Source organism: Primulina huaijiensis, chromosome 1 (assembly GCF_012295235.1).
Source record: "Primulina huaijiensis isolate GDHJ02 chromosome 1, ASM1229523v2, whole genome shotgun sequence".
NCBI lineage: Eukaryota > Viridiplantae > Streptophyta > Magnoliopsida > Lamiales > Gesneriaceae > Primulina > Primulina huaijiensis.
In genome coordinates this window covers 10749726-10765733 of record NC_133306.1, presented here as the reverse complement: position 1 = coordinate 10765733, position 16008 = coordinate 10749726, and the positions used below count along the sequence as shown (strand labels likewise).

Below are 16008 nucleotides of genomic sequence, written 5' to 3'. Positions count from 1 at the left end.
CACCATCGATGTAACTACGATATGACACATAGTATCGATTCTTTGGCAACTCTCGATATGCCAATAGTTGTCGAATCGATCGGGATGTACGAGATGAAAGGACCGTACTGTACGCTAACCATAATAGAATGGTTCTTGCAAGCACTATCATTTGATACCTAGGGTGTAGAACCCGATAAAGCAAACTACGTATAAGCCATGCATACTTACTATTATTTAAATTAAAATGATCTTTTTATGCATGAGGGTTTTAATTCATTTTTTTAAAATTGTTGAGTTATGATTATTTATTTTACGCAGTAGTTTAGTTTTATCTCTTCGGATAAATAAGCAAGGCCGGACTGGAGTCGGAGTATTGAGATAAAATTTTAATGATAAGAAAATATTCATAAATTTAATTTAAGAAAAAGAATAAGTTATTTTAACGTAAAAGAAGGTTTAAGAATTTATTTAATTAATTAGAGATAAGTATTAAATAAATTCTTTTATGTCTAATAATTTAATTAAAAGCCTAAATCAAAATGTATGACCAATTGAGATAAGTTAATCTAGGCTTATTTTATTTAAAAAATTGTAACTTAACATGTTAGTAATTTATTTTAAAGATTTAGCCATGCATGCAAGATAATGTCTATCCTAAATTAATTTATTAATTCACTAAAATACATAATTAGTGTTTAAAACTTTTAGGAGATAAAATTCAATAATTAAGCAATACTTCCCTCCATTTTATTTGTAGAATTCGGCCACCCCAGGAGAAAAACCTCACCAAAAAAAATCGTGAGCCATCAAGGAAAAACAAGAGAGAATAGTAGAAAAGAAAAAGGGCTCCGTCTCCGCAGCGCCGTTTCGTCATCTAGTTTGTTTTCTTTTCAAACGAAAATTTTCAGACATGCCTATATCATTCTTTTCTCTTCAATCAAGTCATATACATATTTTTAAACCATATTTTCTCATGATTTTATCATCCAAAAACCGAAACTTGATAGCAATGTTCAAATAAAATCTGTGCAGAATTTTCGGCTCCCCTTGTTGCTTCACGTTTGGTACTGTTTTGTTGTTTCAGGGTTTGGCTCGCTTCCAAACACCCAAGGCTGCATCTAGGCATGTACTAGAGTCTGTTAGGATCATGTTGGTCCATTAGTTCAAGCCCCTACTCGCTGGATCAAGAAACTACAGCAACTCCCCCCCCCCCAGTGCAGTTTGAGTCTCGATTTCCTGGTTTGGTTGTCTAAGTTGAGGTTCGAATCTTGGTTGGATTTTGGGCCTGTAACAATGGTTTGAAACCTTCCTTATCATGTCTAGGACGTGACCAAGATGGCCTTTCATGGCTTGGTTCATGGTCCCATCGGGTTTAAAACAAACAACACAAGACAGCCCCCTTCGGTTTTATTTCTGTTTTTGTGTGAGTAGTTTCGACTTTTATGGTGTTGGGTGGATCTTGGTTGGCTTCTAGCCCTGAGCCATGGTTCATACAATACCTCATGATGTCTAGATCATGGTCAATCATATGGCCACTGGAGTTAAAAATAACAGCAAAATCAAAGCAACACCCCCCACGTACAGCGCATGGTGTTCTCGGGTGGAGCTTGGAGTTGTCCTATGGATTTGCTTGGTTTGTGGTTGGCTTGTAGCCATTAGCCATGATCCAAGCCATGCCTTAGGATGATGGTAAGAGACTCTGGTTGGTGGTTCAAGCCCCAATGGCCAATAGCCTCGTAAACGAAGCAAGGAAGCATAACAGCTGCTGCTGCATTTTTTGACAGCAACTTTGCCTTCGGTTCAGAGGCTTGTTTCGAGTTATCAGTTGGCTTTAGCCTATGGCCTTTGACGGGACAGTACCTTATTGAGTTAGAAAGGTCATGTTTTTGGCCGTTTGTGATTTGGTTAAGTTCAGAAGTCGTACGAGAATTTACGGTGCAATGTGCCAAAGTGACTCTCGAAAGAGCGTTTCATTATTTTGGCCTCCATGCACAATTTTCGTGTATGACAGCACTTGGTATTTATTTTCTATCATTTTAGGTGTATTTTAATCATGACTAAATGATGGTTCGATGTTGGTTCGGGTTGGTACGGAGTCATGGTTAGATACTAAGTTTGTTAGGCGTAATTGTCTCGTTTTTAGTTCGATTATGAAGTGTTGGTCAAGTTAAGTTTATTTGCATGTGTCTTATGTTAGAATTTGGTCGCAGTGAGCCTGGGAACGATCCAACCCATTTGGTAAAAACATGATTTTAATTATATTACGTGCATAAAAATAGAAAATGTTTATTTTGAGATATATGCGATATGTCTTGTGGTCACCTCACGCTTATGGGATTCAGCTTATGGGATTATTACTTCACCCGGTGACTTACGACCGGTTCATGTTTATGTATGGGTACGGATATCCAGTCCAAGGGCTGTGATGATCTCTACCGCCCAGTATACTGTGGTTTAGTCTGATCCGACGATTCATGTTACATTATGGGCCACTTGCGTAGAACATTATCTCTACAGAAAATTATGATATGCTATTTTATGACAGGGCTCTATCAAGCAAATCTTTTACGTAAGATTTTCAGTTATGCACGTATTTATAATTACTCATGACACAATTTTCACGTTACGCTTTACGATATGATATTTCTACGTCGCATGCGATTTTATGATATATTTACTTGTTATCTACGATATATGCATGCTGAGTCTTTAGACTCACTAGACTTGATTGTTGTAGGTACTGATGAGGTCGGGACTGAGGGCGAGGACCAGTGAGCTAGCTTGGGTCGGCAGTAGTAGGAACCCCAGGATCTCATGCTTCAATTCATTTACTTTTTTATGATAAAAACACATTTTATCGCGATGAATTATTTTAAGTTGTTGTTTTGAAACATATATTCACTACCGCTACTATTTTGACATTAAACCTTTTTATTAGTATATTTTAAGCATGAGGCATGTTATTTACTTTTAAAGAAAAATTTTAAATAATTCCGCAAATTTATAAATACGAAATACGGGCCTCGACATAGGGAATCATGTAAGCAATGCTGCTAGAAGTTTAACATGATTGGTTGGGTACTATCAGACTTGAGTTTTGACGTTCTTATTATCAAGGAGTTGATAATTAAGAATAGAGCAATTGTGGTATGCTCATATAAGGACATGTTTAGTCCCGAATCACATTGAGATGTAAACCCACTAGTAAGGCCACACAAGTGCTAACTTTCTAGATCCTTTTGAGAAGTAAAATAGTTCAATGTGTTGAACGACTTATAAAGGAGTATATAAGCACAAAGAAAAAAAATAGAAGTATGACTTCTATAAGAGGATTATGGGAAATATAACTTTTGATTTGAGGAAGTGTTCCTAAATTAAAAGATGGTTCAAATAAATAATGTATTTGAAAATTGTGATTTTCATAAACATTATTATGGACTAAATTAAATTAATTCAAGTGTTGAATTAACTAAACACTAGTGGACCTAGTAAAGTCCAAATAATTAAATTAATTCAAGTGTTGAATTAATTAAATAACATTGGGTCTTGTAGACCCCAATTAGAAATAATTATTCAACTAGTGGGCTTGAGTAAATTCAATTAAGGTTTAATTGATCTCAAATTTTTTTGAGACATTTAAATTAAAGTCCATGGGCTTTGTAATAGTTACAAACCCAAACACATGCATGGGGAGGTGAAGAGTTGGGAGACAACTTTTTCAATAAATAAGGCATGTCTCTCATATACAATTTAACTTTTTATACAACCAAGAAAATTTTCTGCCCCCTTCTCTCCACATGCGATGGCCAAAACTTCTTGTCATTTTTTCTCTCCATTTTTGCTTCTTCAATTTGAGCAAGGAGTGCTCAGGGGAAGATTGTAGATTGTCTACTTTCAAGAGCTAAGTTGTTTACAACTTAGTTGGAGCTCACTATCAATCTTCGTGATTGATAGGTAAATTTCTAAACACCCTATGTTTGTGTTTATTTTGGTATTTGCTACACACTAAAGGGGTGCTCGGTTTTCTTTTTGTATAAAAATATGATTTTGAAATTCCGTTACGCTTCCGGGCACCGTAACCGATCTCCTTTCAAGTGGTATCAGAGTTAAGGTTACTGTTTTTTGTATCAAATACATCATATTATATTGAGGTCAATTTCTATCCGCATGAGATAATCGTTACAACAAAATCGAAGGTCAAAAAGAGGGCTGTTTTCGGCCCCATGTTGCTGCCCATTTCGGGCAGCAAGGGCAGCCCATGAAACCCACCCTCATTTTAATAAATTTTTTTTTGTTGACTGGAATCCGGCGACGGAACTTTGGCAATGACGATGATGTTTAGGGTTTTCAAAAGTGTTTTGGGATATCAAAATGTCATTGGCCTTGAGTTGTTGGGTCATTAGGTGGCTAACATAATTTGTGAAATTTAAATGAGCCAAAATATTTTTGGTAAAAAATGTCTTATTGGGCCCTTAAATTTAAATCTACAAAATTTATATATGTTTTCTCATAAAATAAATAATTGAAGTTGGACTTTTAATTATTTATAGTAAATTGTGATTTACAAGAAATTCGATTATAAATAAATTAATTAGAAAGTTAACAAATGAGTTTGTTTATTTTGTTGATTTAATTTATAATCGTGGCGGTTAGGGATTGGATCAAGATATATAATATTGGATCAATTGATTATTGCGATAATTAATTGGTGGTGTATGATATGTGATATTATGCATGAAGGATAATCAAAAGCCCAAGTCCAATTTGCTAGGTGTATGCTAGGATATTTTATGTTGAATGATTGTAATAATTATCAATTTATAAGTGGTCTTGGTTATGACCCGTTGCCACCCCATGAGATGTATCCCTATTTGCCATGAATATTTATTTGTAAATATTAGTATAGTGAAAGATCAAGATTAGAAGATGGTGAGCCTTGATGATTATGAAGATCGAAGACATTTAAATATTGGAAGCTTATGTAATTATGCATTTGCATCCCATGCATTCCCTAGGATTGGACCTAGGCCCGTGTTTGGCTCATACGGGCCATTAATGTTGGGGCGATTGATCATCCTTGTTAGGTTTACTGTTTATAATATATATGCATGATATGTTATAAATAATGAGTATGTGCGTTATTATTGTGATAATAACAAAGTTGCATGAATTCGGAAAACATACGATCAAACATGGCGAGCTTTTAAATAAAATTACTGATGAGATCTTTCAAAATTAAAAACCCTCATTTTGAATAAGATTCAAAATTAATATCAAGCCCGAAAAGGAGAATTATAAAGGTATTTATAATTTTCATGTCTTCTATCGACAATGAGTGTATGATGAACGCTACCCGTGCTTAGTGCTCGGCTCATATTATTGGGGGAGCCCTGGACGCTGTTAAGATGTGACATCCATTAACATGATGATGTGAACAATATGGAAATCCCATGATTTCGGCTCATATTATTGAGGGAACTCATGGTGACCGTCCATTAATGTATAGCCCAAAATCAGTACACGTAAAACCCATACATTTATTTAATTGTTAAATCATTTATTTAATTTTAAAATGAGCTTAGCTACACATGTTTTATGAAATTTCATTATTTTAAATTATTTATTTTTATGTGATGCGGGATAAAATATTTTCTTGAGTTCATGTTTCAGGCGATTATTCGTCGCATGATCGAGGAAAAGAGACCGGTGACGATGTTGACAAATATTTTTATGTGGTATTTTATTTTTAAGTTAAGGATGGGGCATTTTAAATCTTTTACTATTTATTAAGTTCAAGCACCACATAGAAACTGACGGTGTCTTGGTCTGTTTTCTATTTACCCAAAATTGCCCCTGGTCTGTTTTATAATTACCCAAAATTGCCCCTGTTCCCACCCACGTCTTCTATTTTCCCTTCCCAAATCACTTTCCCCTTTTCAATTATAGATTGTGTTTTCCTTTTACCCCTCATCAATTCACGCTCTTCTCAACTCAAACCAATCCCTTTCTCTCAAACAGAACAATCAGACAGCTCTTTCTCTCGGACTGGAAAATTAAAAATCAAGATGGTTGTTGCTTCTTCTTCAACTTAAAAAAATTATCAACCCTATCGTCAGTTTCTTTTTCTTCCGATACAAATAAAATAAAACACCCGCAACTCTATTGATTATCAAAATATTCGGTTGTAGCTTCTGCACAAAGTCAATTTTCGCATACGGAGTGAGAATCCGGTGGCAGACGCGGTGATCGTGGGAACACTGAACGGGGCGTTGGAAGTGTTGTCACTTTGATTGTTGCACTCCCAAGAGCAGGTTGTCCACAAGTAGTATAATTCGGTGAGTCCGATATCGTATCCACAGGGAAGCTAAGGTAATTACAAGTCCACTACAATGTCTTTTTGTTTTGTTTTTGTTTTTGTTTCTTTTTAATTTTAATTGTTTGAATCTTTAATGGGTAAATTTTAATTGTTCAAATTTTAATTTAAGTAGTTGAGATTAAAGGATCCACTCTTGGTATTTTAATAAAGTTAACATTAACGAACAATATTGAAATCCACTTAATAAAATGGTTCCAATATATTAAATAATCATATTTATATTATGTTATAAATTATTATCTTATAAGTATATAATATATACCAAAACTTATAAATGTGGTCAAGTATTTATTGTGCTATATATATTTGTAAACACTAAATCAAGGTTCCCACTTTAAATGGTTGGTAAAACCAAACAAACATTTAAATGGTACCAATAAATTAATACTATGATATATTCATATATAATAAATCAAGGAATCCAAGTTAAATGGTTGGTAAAACCAAACTAACATTTAAATGGTTCCAAAAATTTAATATTATAATATATTTATATATAATAAATCAAGGCATCCACTTTAAATGGTTGATAATGCCAAACTAACATTTAAATGGTTCCAAGAATTTAGTGTAACATATAGCAACAATAAATCAAAACTCCCACCTATAAGTAGGGTATAAAAATGCTTAAAGAAATAAATATAACATAAACAATAAATAATGATTAAATAATATAAAACATAGATTCTTACCTTTTAATAACCTTATTATCATGCCAAGAGTTTCACCTTATCATCTCAACTTTAGGAAGTTAGCTATTCATTATTCAAAGTGTAAAACTTTGAGGCATCGTTTGGTTGAGATGATATGATTAATGAAATGATTAATACATAATGATTAAGTATATGATAGACCAAGATTAGTGTGGTTTGCTAAAATTAGATTTTGTGTTCGGTGACTTTTTTAAAGTGTGTGACTCGAAAAGTTAGGCAATTTGAAATACCAAAAATACCCATTGATACATTAATACAATTTATAATTTCACACCTACTTTTTTCAAACACCCACCACGAATCCTTCGCATAGTGTCTGAAGAAAACCCTAGCCGTCAACACCTTTCATTGAACTTCGCATTTGTTTCCAAAATTTTGTGGATGTAGCTGTGTTTAGTGTGAATCCGACAACCGAAGGATATGAATTCGGTTCTGCAGGTAGTTCATCGTGCTAAATGGCAATAATCTTTATGTGAGGACGTATTACGCGGGAGGAGAATCGTGCTACAACCATCTTATCGCAAGTCACTGTGAGTATTTCTTTGAAAATTAAGTATTTTTTTGTTGTGCAAACGTTTTTTGAGTTCCTTACATTTATTCTGCAAAAACGTCGACCTATAATTTAACCAGTGTACAAGAACTTAGATGGGTTGCAGCTGGTATCGTTGTTTTTGGTACATGATTATCAACTTGTACTGTTGTTGTTTTCTGTGTTTATTGATGTCATTGTCATCTTCTCCGTTTAAGAGCGAAGCAATTTTACAAAGTTATTGTTTTTTTGAAGTTTCATTTGTTGAGGAATAATCAATTCGGTCGCAAATTTTTTTTTAACAGATATCTGTACCTACGAATCTCATTTAAGAAAATAATTGAATGACCCTTTAGCATAGCTTTCATGGATGTGAAGACACCCCCACAGTGCGAGTGTGGCAATGGGTTTATGTTACTACGTGAAGCTGGTCCACATTCAACACGACCCGGCCACTATTACTTTATCTGTCCAGCCGGTTTGAAACATCGTAACCGATTTTTTTGGTACGATGAGTATAAAAAAGTTTCTTCGAACAATGAACCATCTTCGAAAGTTGAGATGGGTTCAAATTGGTCACAAAAGCCTACTTCCCTCTTTTTAAAGCGTCGCCACTCAGAATCATACAATGCATCTTGTTCTTCACAGTCCTTTACTTTGAGAATGCCGATACAGTTGAGCCGGAACAACACGTGCACACCAATTCTGTTACGGCATCCACCACATCAGCTCCATCAAATGATGCAGTGGAGCACACACCTTTATCTGTCGAACATGTTTGCTGTTGCTTTGGTTTCATCTGCTCAATATTGTGTGTATTGATGTTTTTAGTGCTTGTTATTGTAATTTCTAAGTAAGTAAAATGTTGTTTGTTTATTCATGTAGTATGAATTATTTTTGTGGGAAATGTAGTGGAAGTTGGTGTGTGATATCATATAAGTCGTTCTGTCGTTGTTGCTTTTTTGTAACCCCACAAAAAAAAAAACATTTGGTGTTGTAATTTTTGGCTGCTTGTATGCAAGTAGGTGTAAGACTTAACTTTGTTGTTATTGAAGATGTTACAGAAATATATAATTTAGAATGTATTGGCAGCATTACATTTTTATTTGTAGCTACGTTTTTCTGTGGTGTTTTATTTGTAAGCCCATGTACACGGCCTGCAGTGAAGCAACGCTCAGATGACTGTAAGAACGTCTTTATCACATTTTCAGAAGTTTTTCCTTCATTTTAAGATGCGTCAGATATTGAATCTAACAACTACTATCACTTCAATGGCCGTAGGGAAGAGGACGATTAATGTCAATTGATTAAGTTGCATGCAGGTGGTTCAGTGGTGCTTCTTTATTGGGCTTCAAAGTTAATTGAACCTTCCACATCGCGGCATGCACATGGCAATAAGGTTAATATTCTTAAATTCTTTTACATGTTCTGTTTGCTTCTCGACATATGAGAATGTACAGAAAGTTTAATTTGTTGTATGGACATTTCTCTTTTTTATATTACAACAACTAGTTCTACAAATGGGGTATTTTTTGAATGCTTTAATGTGTAATAATTTTAATTCTCGGGCCCATTTGTTTTCCATTAACTGCGAAGGAAATATACTGAATACAACTGCATGTCTATGTGTAGTGGTTGACCTACAATGCCTACAAGAGCTTACCAATTCAATTGTAATATCTCACACGATCTGGCATTTATTTGTGGTAGAAGTGTGCATTAAATGCACTCTCTGTTATACTTAAGTGCATTCTTTTGTTTCTATTTATTTGTGCAATTGTTTTCACTAAACACAACACGTTTTGCTTGAGGCGGAAGATGTCTGTGACTTTCCCTTCTCCTTCTCAAGATTCTGTCACCAGCAAGTATGTGGTACCACTGGTTTCCCTGGTATCCGATGAAGAAGACAATGGTGATGATAAACGACCAGCACCATCCAAGACAATAACTGATCTCGGTTTCTCTGCTTCAATTTCCCTGAAGAGAACAGCAGCCAGGAAAAAGTCGTTCGACCATGTGGCTAACACGTACTACGAAGAACAAATGAAGCATTTGACAACCAAGAAGCGTGGCTGTGTTGCAGAGACTGGTGTGATCAAGAAGCGAGCTGGAGAAGATAGTTGTGTACCGGTTGTTGTCATCGACACTTCAGGGGAGTCAAGCGGGTAAACATGTTAGTTTCTTCAGTAAGAAATGTGGTCTTGCCACCACCCTTTTGCTTATGTTGCAATGTCTTGCAGTTGTATATTTACTAGACGTGTATGTGGGCAAGACTATTTCCTTATTTTGATGTGGCGGTGTAATGAAATGATGATCTGTACCTGTACGTGATATGTTATTGTGTTTAACAAATTTGAATCCCTTCGACTTTGTGGTTTCGTCCATATTTTTTTTTTCAGAAAGGAAAAAACATTACTGTAGTAAAGTTTATTTCCGGTATACATCTCATTGCCTGTTGTAATTGGAAAACGACGTTTACCAAATTGAAAGCTTAAATTAACATATCTTAAATGTGTAAGACTCATCGTTCATACGTGAAATTTACCACTAGTTCTTGAGAATAAATTTTAAAAACCTCCATGTCCAAAGAAAATTAAATCAAATGGAAGCACATAATTGTTAAAGCTTTGTTGTACAAGACTAGCAACTTGTTACAAAATCAAAATCCAACAATTCAAGTCCATCCACACAGATGACTTTGAGGCAGCAAAGTTCAACCAAATGTCTTGATGCTAGTAAGTTCAACACTTATACAAAATAAGTACACATCATGAGTTAATGTTACCCTCAAAGTGTCGCACGACGTGGCAGAACGTCACCCTCCTCTTAGCAACCGTCTCGCTAAGCTCAACCTTCCTGAATGACCCAAGCGCAAGAACAGTGATAATTTCGCATGGTTGTCCACCAACAACTCAGTAACAATTACTTTCTCGTCTTCGTTCAACTCGGGAATAGTTTCCATCACCTTTAACACATTGTCTTGGTCATTGTGCATCTTCTCTTCTTCTTCTTCTTTTTGTCTTCCCAATTGTTTGAAAAGGTCCTTCATTGTATCTTTGGTGATGTTGGCGAAATTATTTATGGCTTGCACTATCGCATCGTCAGAATCCTCTACATTTTTCCGTTTCTTACCTTTTGTTTTCGCATCCGATGTCGGTCGCGACGACGGTGTGACTGATACATACATTGACTCATCAGCTCCCTCGTGAACAGAAAATATTTCCTCCAGGCTCATACCTATATTGTTAGGCACTTCAGGTGTCATCGTAAGAACCTCTTGAACTGCCGCAGCAAAATGTTCCGCTTTGTCTCCGGTAGCCCTATCATTACCAAAGATTTCGCACCAATCATGATAATAGGGCCACCTCTTGTGTCTCATTGACCGTGCATTGTTGTCTGCCTACGAGTTTTAATCAAACAGATTACCGACCTTTGTGTAACTGTTTGAAGAACAAAAGTAAAACAATTCTCGAAGCAGAAAATACCTTAATTAGTGCATCCCACATGTCGCTGGAAGCTTCGATTGTCTTCTCCATCTCGTTCCAGCCTACTCCACTTTTACTTAGTAGTGTCACCAACGATCCGTACAACTTCTTCCACACATGAACTTTAGAGTTAATATGTGGGTTGCCGCGTAAGTTTGTGTCCGGGAATGTAACTTTCATTCGATTTTCAAGAAAAGCTAAATAGCCTGGACGAAATCCATTGCCGCTCTTCCAACCTTCCACTGAGGCCTCTTTCAGTGCTTGTATCAGAAACTCTTCTTCACGTTCACTCCAACTCCGTCTGGTCTTATCAGCTTTTTGTGCTTTCCTAACAAAGCTCTCGGAAATTGCTCGACTATCCATAATGTGGATGTTTTCACTGCCGTTGTCTTTATTCCTGGTAATAATACAACACACTGGTTAAGCAATTAAAAGTAGTTCAATTACTTAAAATAACATTTGGTAATAAAAGAAAACAAAAAGGAGAAAGGGTAGATTAAATTCAAACAACATAGCATTTAATGCATTCAACTGCTGTCGATTTAAAAATAAATAACATCAAATGACACAAGTACATCGACAAAAAAATTTTAACGACATAAGTACACAAACAGAAATATTTAGTTCAAATTCATCCACATAGACATTGCAAGGTTCTCCCTCCAATTATCCCAATCGTCCGACGATTCTAAGGTACTGATGAAATCATCTTGTATCTCATTGTCCGGACTGACTACATCATCGTTCACTTCGTCAATTGGATCGTCGGGCATCTCAGACCTTATGAAGTTGTGCAACAACATACACACCATTATGATTCGGTTTTGTGTTTGTAGTGGATAGAACGAAGGACTTCGAAGTATGGCCCATCTTCTTTTCAACAAACCGAATGCTCTTTCGATTATGTTTCGGGCTTGAGAGTGTCTGAAGTTAAATAACTCCTTATAATTATGTGGCCCATGTGCACGGTTTCCCCAAGCATCCCTGTGATAGCGTACTCGTCTGTACGGAGTCAAGAATCCATCTACATTGGCATATCCATTGTCACATATGTAATAACAGCCTAAAAAATAAAATTTATAATGTCATTAGCATTTTCAAAGCACTAAATTTGAGAGTAAATAATTAACACTGTCTGCAAACAAAATTTGAGAAACATGTCTCAAAAATCCACAATTAATAAAAATAAAAAGAAATCAAAACCTCTAGGAATTTTCAATGTGTCGTCACGACACACTGCATCTTTAAGAACCCTGGCATCTGCCGCAGATCCTTCCCACCCTGTAAGTGCATATATGAACTTCATCTCACGGTCACAAACACCAAGAATGTTGACTGCGATAGTACCTTTTCTTGTTCTATATCGTGCCTTGTCCGTGGTAGGTACATGTAAATTTACATACGTTCCGTCTAATGCACCCAGACATCCCTGTACAATTTAACATTAATAACTTCAAATCAATTAAACTATGAAAAACAACATATGAGAGTAGTTCAAATGTTACTTTTGCAGAGTTTGTGGCATTGGGTGTCTAAATACCTTGAACCATTTCCAAGTTTCGTTGGTGCAAGAATCATCGACAGGAGATGGTTTAACCAGTAGTAACGGATGCAACATGAGAATTGATTGGAGCACTTGATGGAAATGGGTGCTGATTGTATGGCCACTACGTACATAGTCATGTCCAACAATTCTATTTTTCTTGTGATGAGCCAATATAGACAGAAACATGCTCACCTTCTTTTCTATACGTACATATCTAGACTCGACTAGTCCTCCAACATGAGTTATCAAGTAACACAATCGTGCAAATGCATTCCTATTCATTCGCAAGTTCACCACACATTGCACATCTCCTATGTCAATAAGCCTGTACAAATGGCTAATTTGAACATTTACTTTTTGAGTCATGCTGTAGGAAACTGTTGTCCTACGCGTTTTGGAACGTCGTTTGGCACGTAACTTCAGTACATGTCGTCTCACGAGTAACATAGCCAACACTGATCGACACATGATTTGTTGCAGCATCACAAAAAGTGTAACGTGTCTATGCATAATGGTCAGCTATGGAAGAGACCTCAAAAAAAATTATAATTCATAATGTCGTTAACCATAGCAGTGGAATGACACAAAAGAATTTAGATATGCCGTACGAGAATACTTTGAATTAGGAGTAACAATATAAAGTTAATGCTTGCTTCTATATAAGTAAACGCATACTTGAACAAAAAATATTTTCAATGGGAATACCGATTGCAACGGAGAAGTAGGTCGGCTGGAGTTTAAACTTTACAGAACAAAGATAAAAGTGTGGCAGCAAACAACCAAACTCACAACACAAAAGTACCCAATGTTGAATTAAAATATGAAAACCGAAATAGGAGAACAAACATCATCTTCCACAGAACAGACGGAGATGTCATTTACCGACACAGTGGTAGCCTCGTCACAGAGCTCAAAATTTGTCAGTTGGCAGCAGCAAAGTTTAACCTATTTAAACAAAGTTTCGACAAAAACTTCTGCAAATAATCGTTTCACACAAGTTAATGAGACGCTGTATGCCTGATTTCTGTACACTTCGGCGTACAGACAAAAAACTTAAGCCATCCACTCTCTTCGTTGGTGGTTGTGTAGATGGAAGAAGATGTTTTTGTGGGGCTAGTTGAGGGTAAAGTAGTAAAACGCTGCCTTGATAGATAGAAGGACAAATAATATTGGGCTGGGGGAAGAATTTATTTTAACCTATTTTGTACAAGCTAGTCCGGTGTACACGTGATTGGATGGGTTTACTAAAAAACACACCAAACATTGGACTAACATGAACAAAGCAACACAATCCTACTCAATCCAGGCTACCAAACGCTGCCTGAATATGAAATTAACATGCTAATTGTATTTAAATGAAGAAATAAAGGAAAAATATATAGAGAAATATTACGAACTCAAAGGTTTGTTCATAGAATGAGAGATATCTCAATACATTACAATGCACCCCTATTTATAGCCAAATTTGGGGAGACAACCACAAATAAAATATTATTTTTTTTTACACATAAGTCTTCATTGGTGTTCCAAGATATTATATTATATTACACATCACTTTTGAAAAAAATTTTCTCCGAATTTGCTTCTTCACATAAAAAGAAACATGTGGATAATTGAGTTGTCTAGTTGTGGTATTTTTTTCAAACCATTTGACCAAGTAATTTGAGAGATATAGTCAAAATACTAGAGCATGGTAAAACTGCCACTCCTTTGGTAACTTTATTTGTTGCTTAATTTGATCCCAATTGTGAGAGGATTTTTCTCTCATGCTTGTCAACAATATTGTAGATATTATAATCAACTTCTACAGGTCCAATAATCATCTTAATCCCATTTCCAACGCCAAGTTTATTCTTGTTTTATAAAACCTGTAAAAAATAATAAAAACTTGTAATTACACAACAACTTATATTTTATACAATTTATTATAAAACATATAATATTTAAACATTTAATAAAACAAAAACTATATAATTATATTATAAAACATTTAATTAATGTACAATTTTTATGTTTATCACACCTCCCAACCAGCTTATTGATAGTCTCTAGCAATTTAAGCGTTAATAGAAATACAAAACATATTGATTAATTTAATTAGAAATTTAATCAAAACTATTTAAATGTTTAAATTAAATTTGAAAACTGTCAAAGTTATATCAAGATCATCATAATTATAATTTATGAAATAATTTGAGATGATCAATTCAAATCTTATTTCAGGTAGTTAAATGTACACGGTTTTCAGAAATTTCTAGTAAGAGTTTCAAACATGTAATGTATGACATTTTTGCAAAAATTACTAAGATACAAACAATAAACATGATTTTTTTTTAAATAATATATTTTTTTAAAAAACTTTTTTTTAAAATTTTTTTTATAAGTTTGTTTTTCCCCAATCAGAATATGACATTGTCCATAATGTCAAAATAACTATTAATAAAGAGTAAATAATGAAAGAGATATCACCTGAAATTTTATTGAAGATAACAAACTGAAACAAACGCAAACCAATCCACGACTTTTGAATCAATGATCCAACTTCCTTTTCTTACTGCTTGATTGCGACCAATTGATCTTTGTTATCATCGGATCAGGCTTATGAACAAAAGCTTCAAAATTATCAATTAATTGGTCGGCAGTCGAAGCAGAGATGAGCATTCTTCGTGAATTTTCTGAAATGAAATTCTGTTCCACAGCTTTATCAAGAAATGTCAACAAACTGTCATAATAATTATTGATATTCAACAAGCCCACAGGTTTATTATGGATATTAAGTTGTGCCCAAGAAACAGTGTGAAAAATTTCTTCTAATGTACCAAAACCACCTGGTAGTGCGATAAAAGCATCAGAATTTTCAATCATTTTTGTGATTCTTTCATACATAGAAGAAACTTTTAATTCCTCACCAATCGTAACACCTGTAATATTTCCTTCAGCTAAAGCTGTAGGAATAATACCCAAAACCTGACTACCTCCAAGATGAGCAGATGTTGAAACAGATCCCATTAACCCAATATTACCTCCCCCATATACCAAGTGAATTTTTCTCTCAGCCAATATCTTTCCAAGATTATTCGCTGCTTCTACAAACACTTCATTTTTTCCAGGACTCGACCCACAAAATACACAAATATTTTTCAATGATTGTGCAGAGGTTCCAGCCATGTTTTTTTACTTTCTTCTTTTTTTTTCTGCGAAAATAGAGAGAAAGATGAGAGATTTTATAGGGGTAATATGTTATCAGGACAAAACTATGGGTCACAGTTGTAAACAGAATAAACAGTAAAAACAATAATGACACACATGCATGTAAACAGTAGTGTGATTGTAGCTCACAATTTTCCTCTGGTTTTACGTCCAGAAACGGCTTCAAC

The 16008-nt window shown here is 35.0% G+C and overlaps 1 protein-coding gene across 6 annotated transcripts; it reads left to right on the top strand.

Moving 5' to 3' along the window:
• Positions 1–7148: 7148 nt before the first annotated feature.
• Positions 7149–9956, top strand: LOC140991073 (uncharacterized). 6 transcript variants are annotated; one of them, XM_073461017.1, is made up of 4 exons: positions 7149–7601; positions 7957–8784; positions 8923–8999; positions 9419–9956. In XM_073461017.1, the coding sequence occupies exons 2-4, from the start codon at positions 8616–8618 to the stop codon at positions 9767–9769; spliced, it is 597 nt and encodes a 198-aa protein (XP_073317118.1). In that variant the 5' UTR covers positions 7149–7601; positions 7957–8615; the 3' UTR covers positions 9770–9956. The 6 variants fall into 6 exon arrangements, 2 of the variants coding, with proteins under 2 accessions (XP_073317118.1, XP_073317198.1); XM_073461097.1 differs by having other exon boundaries at positions 7906–8784; XR_012177820.1 differs by lacking the exon at positions 7957–8784 and having other exon boundaries at positions 9412–9956.
• The last annotated feature ends 6052 nt before the right edge of the window (positions 9957–16008 follow it).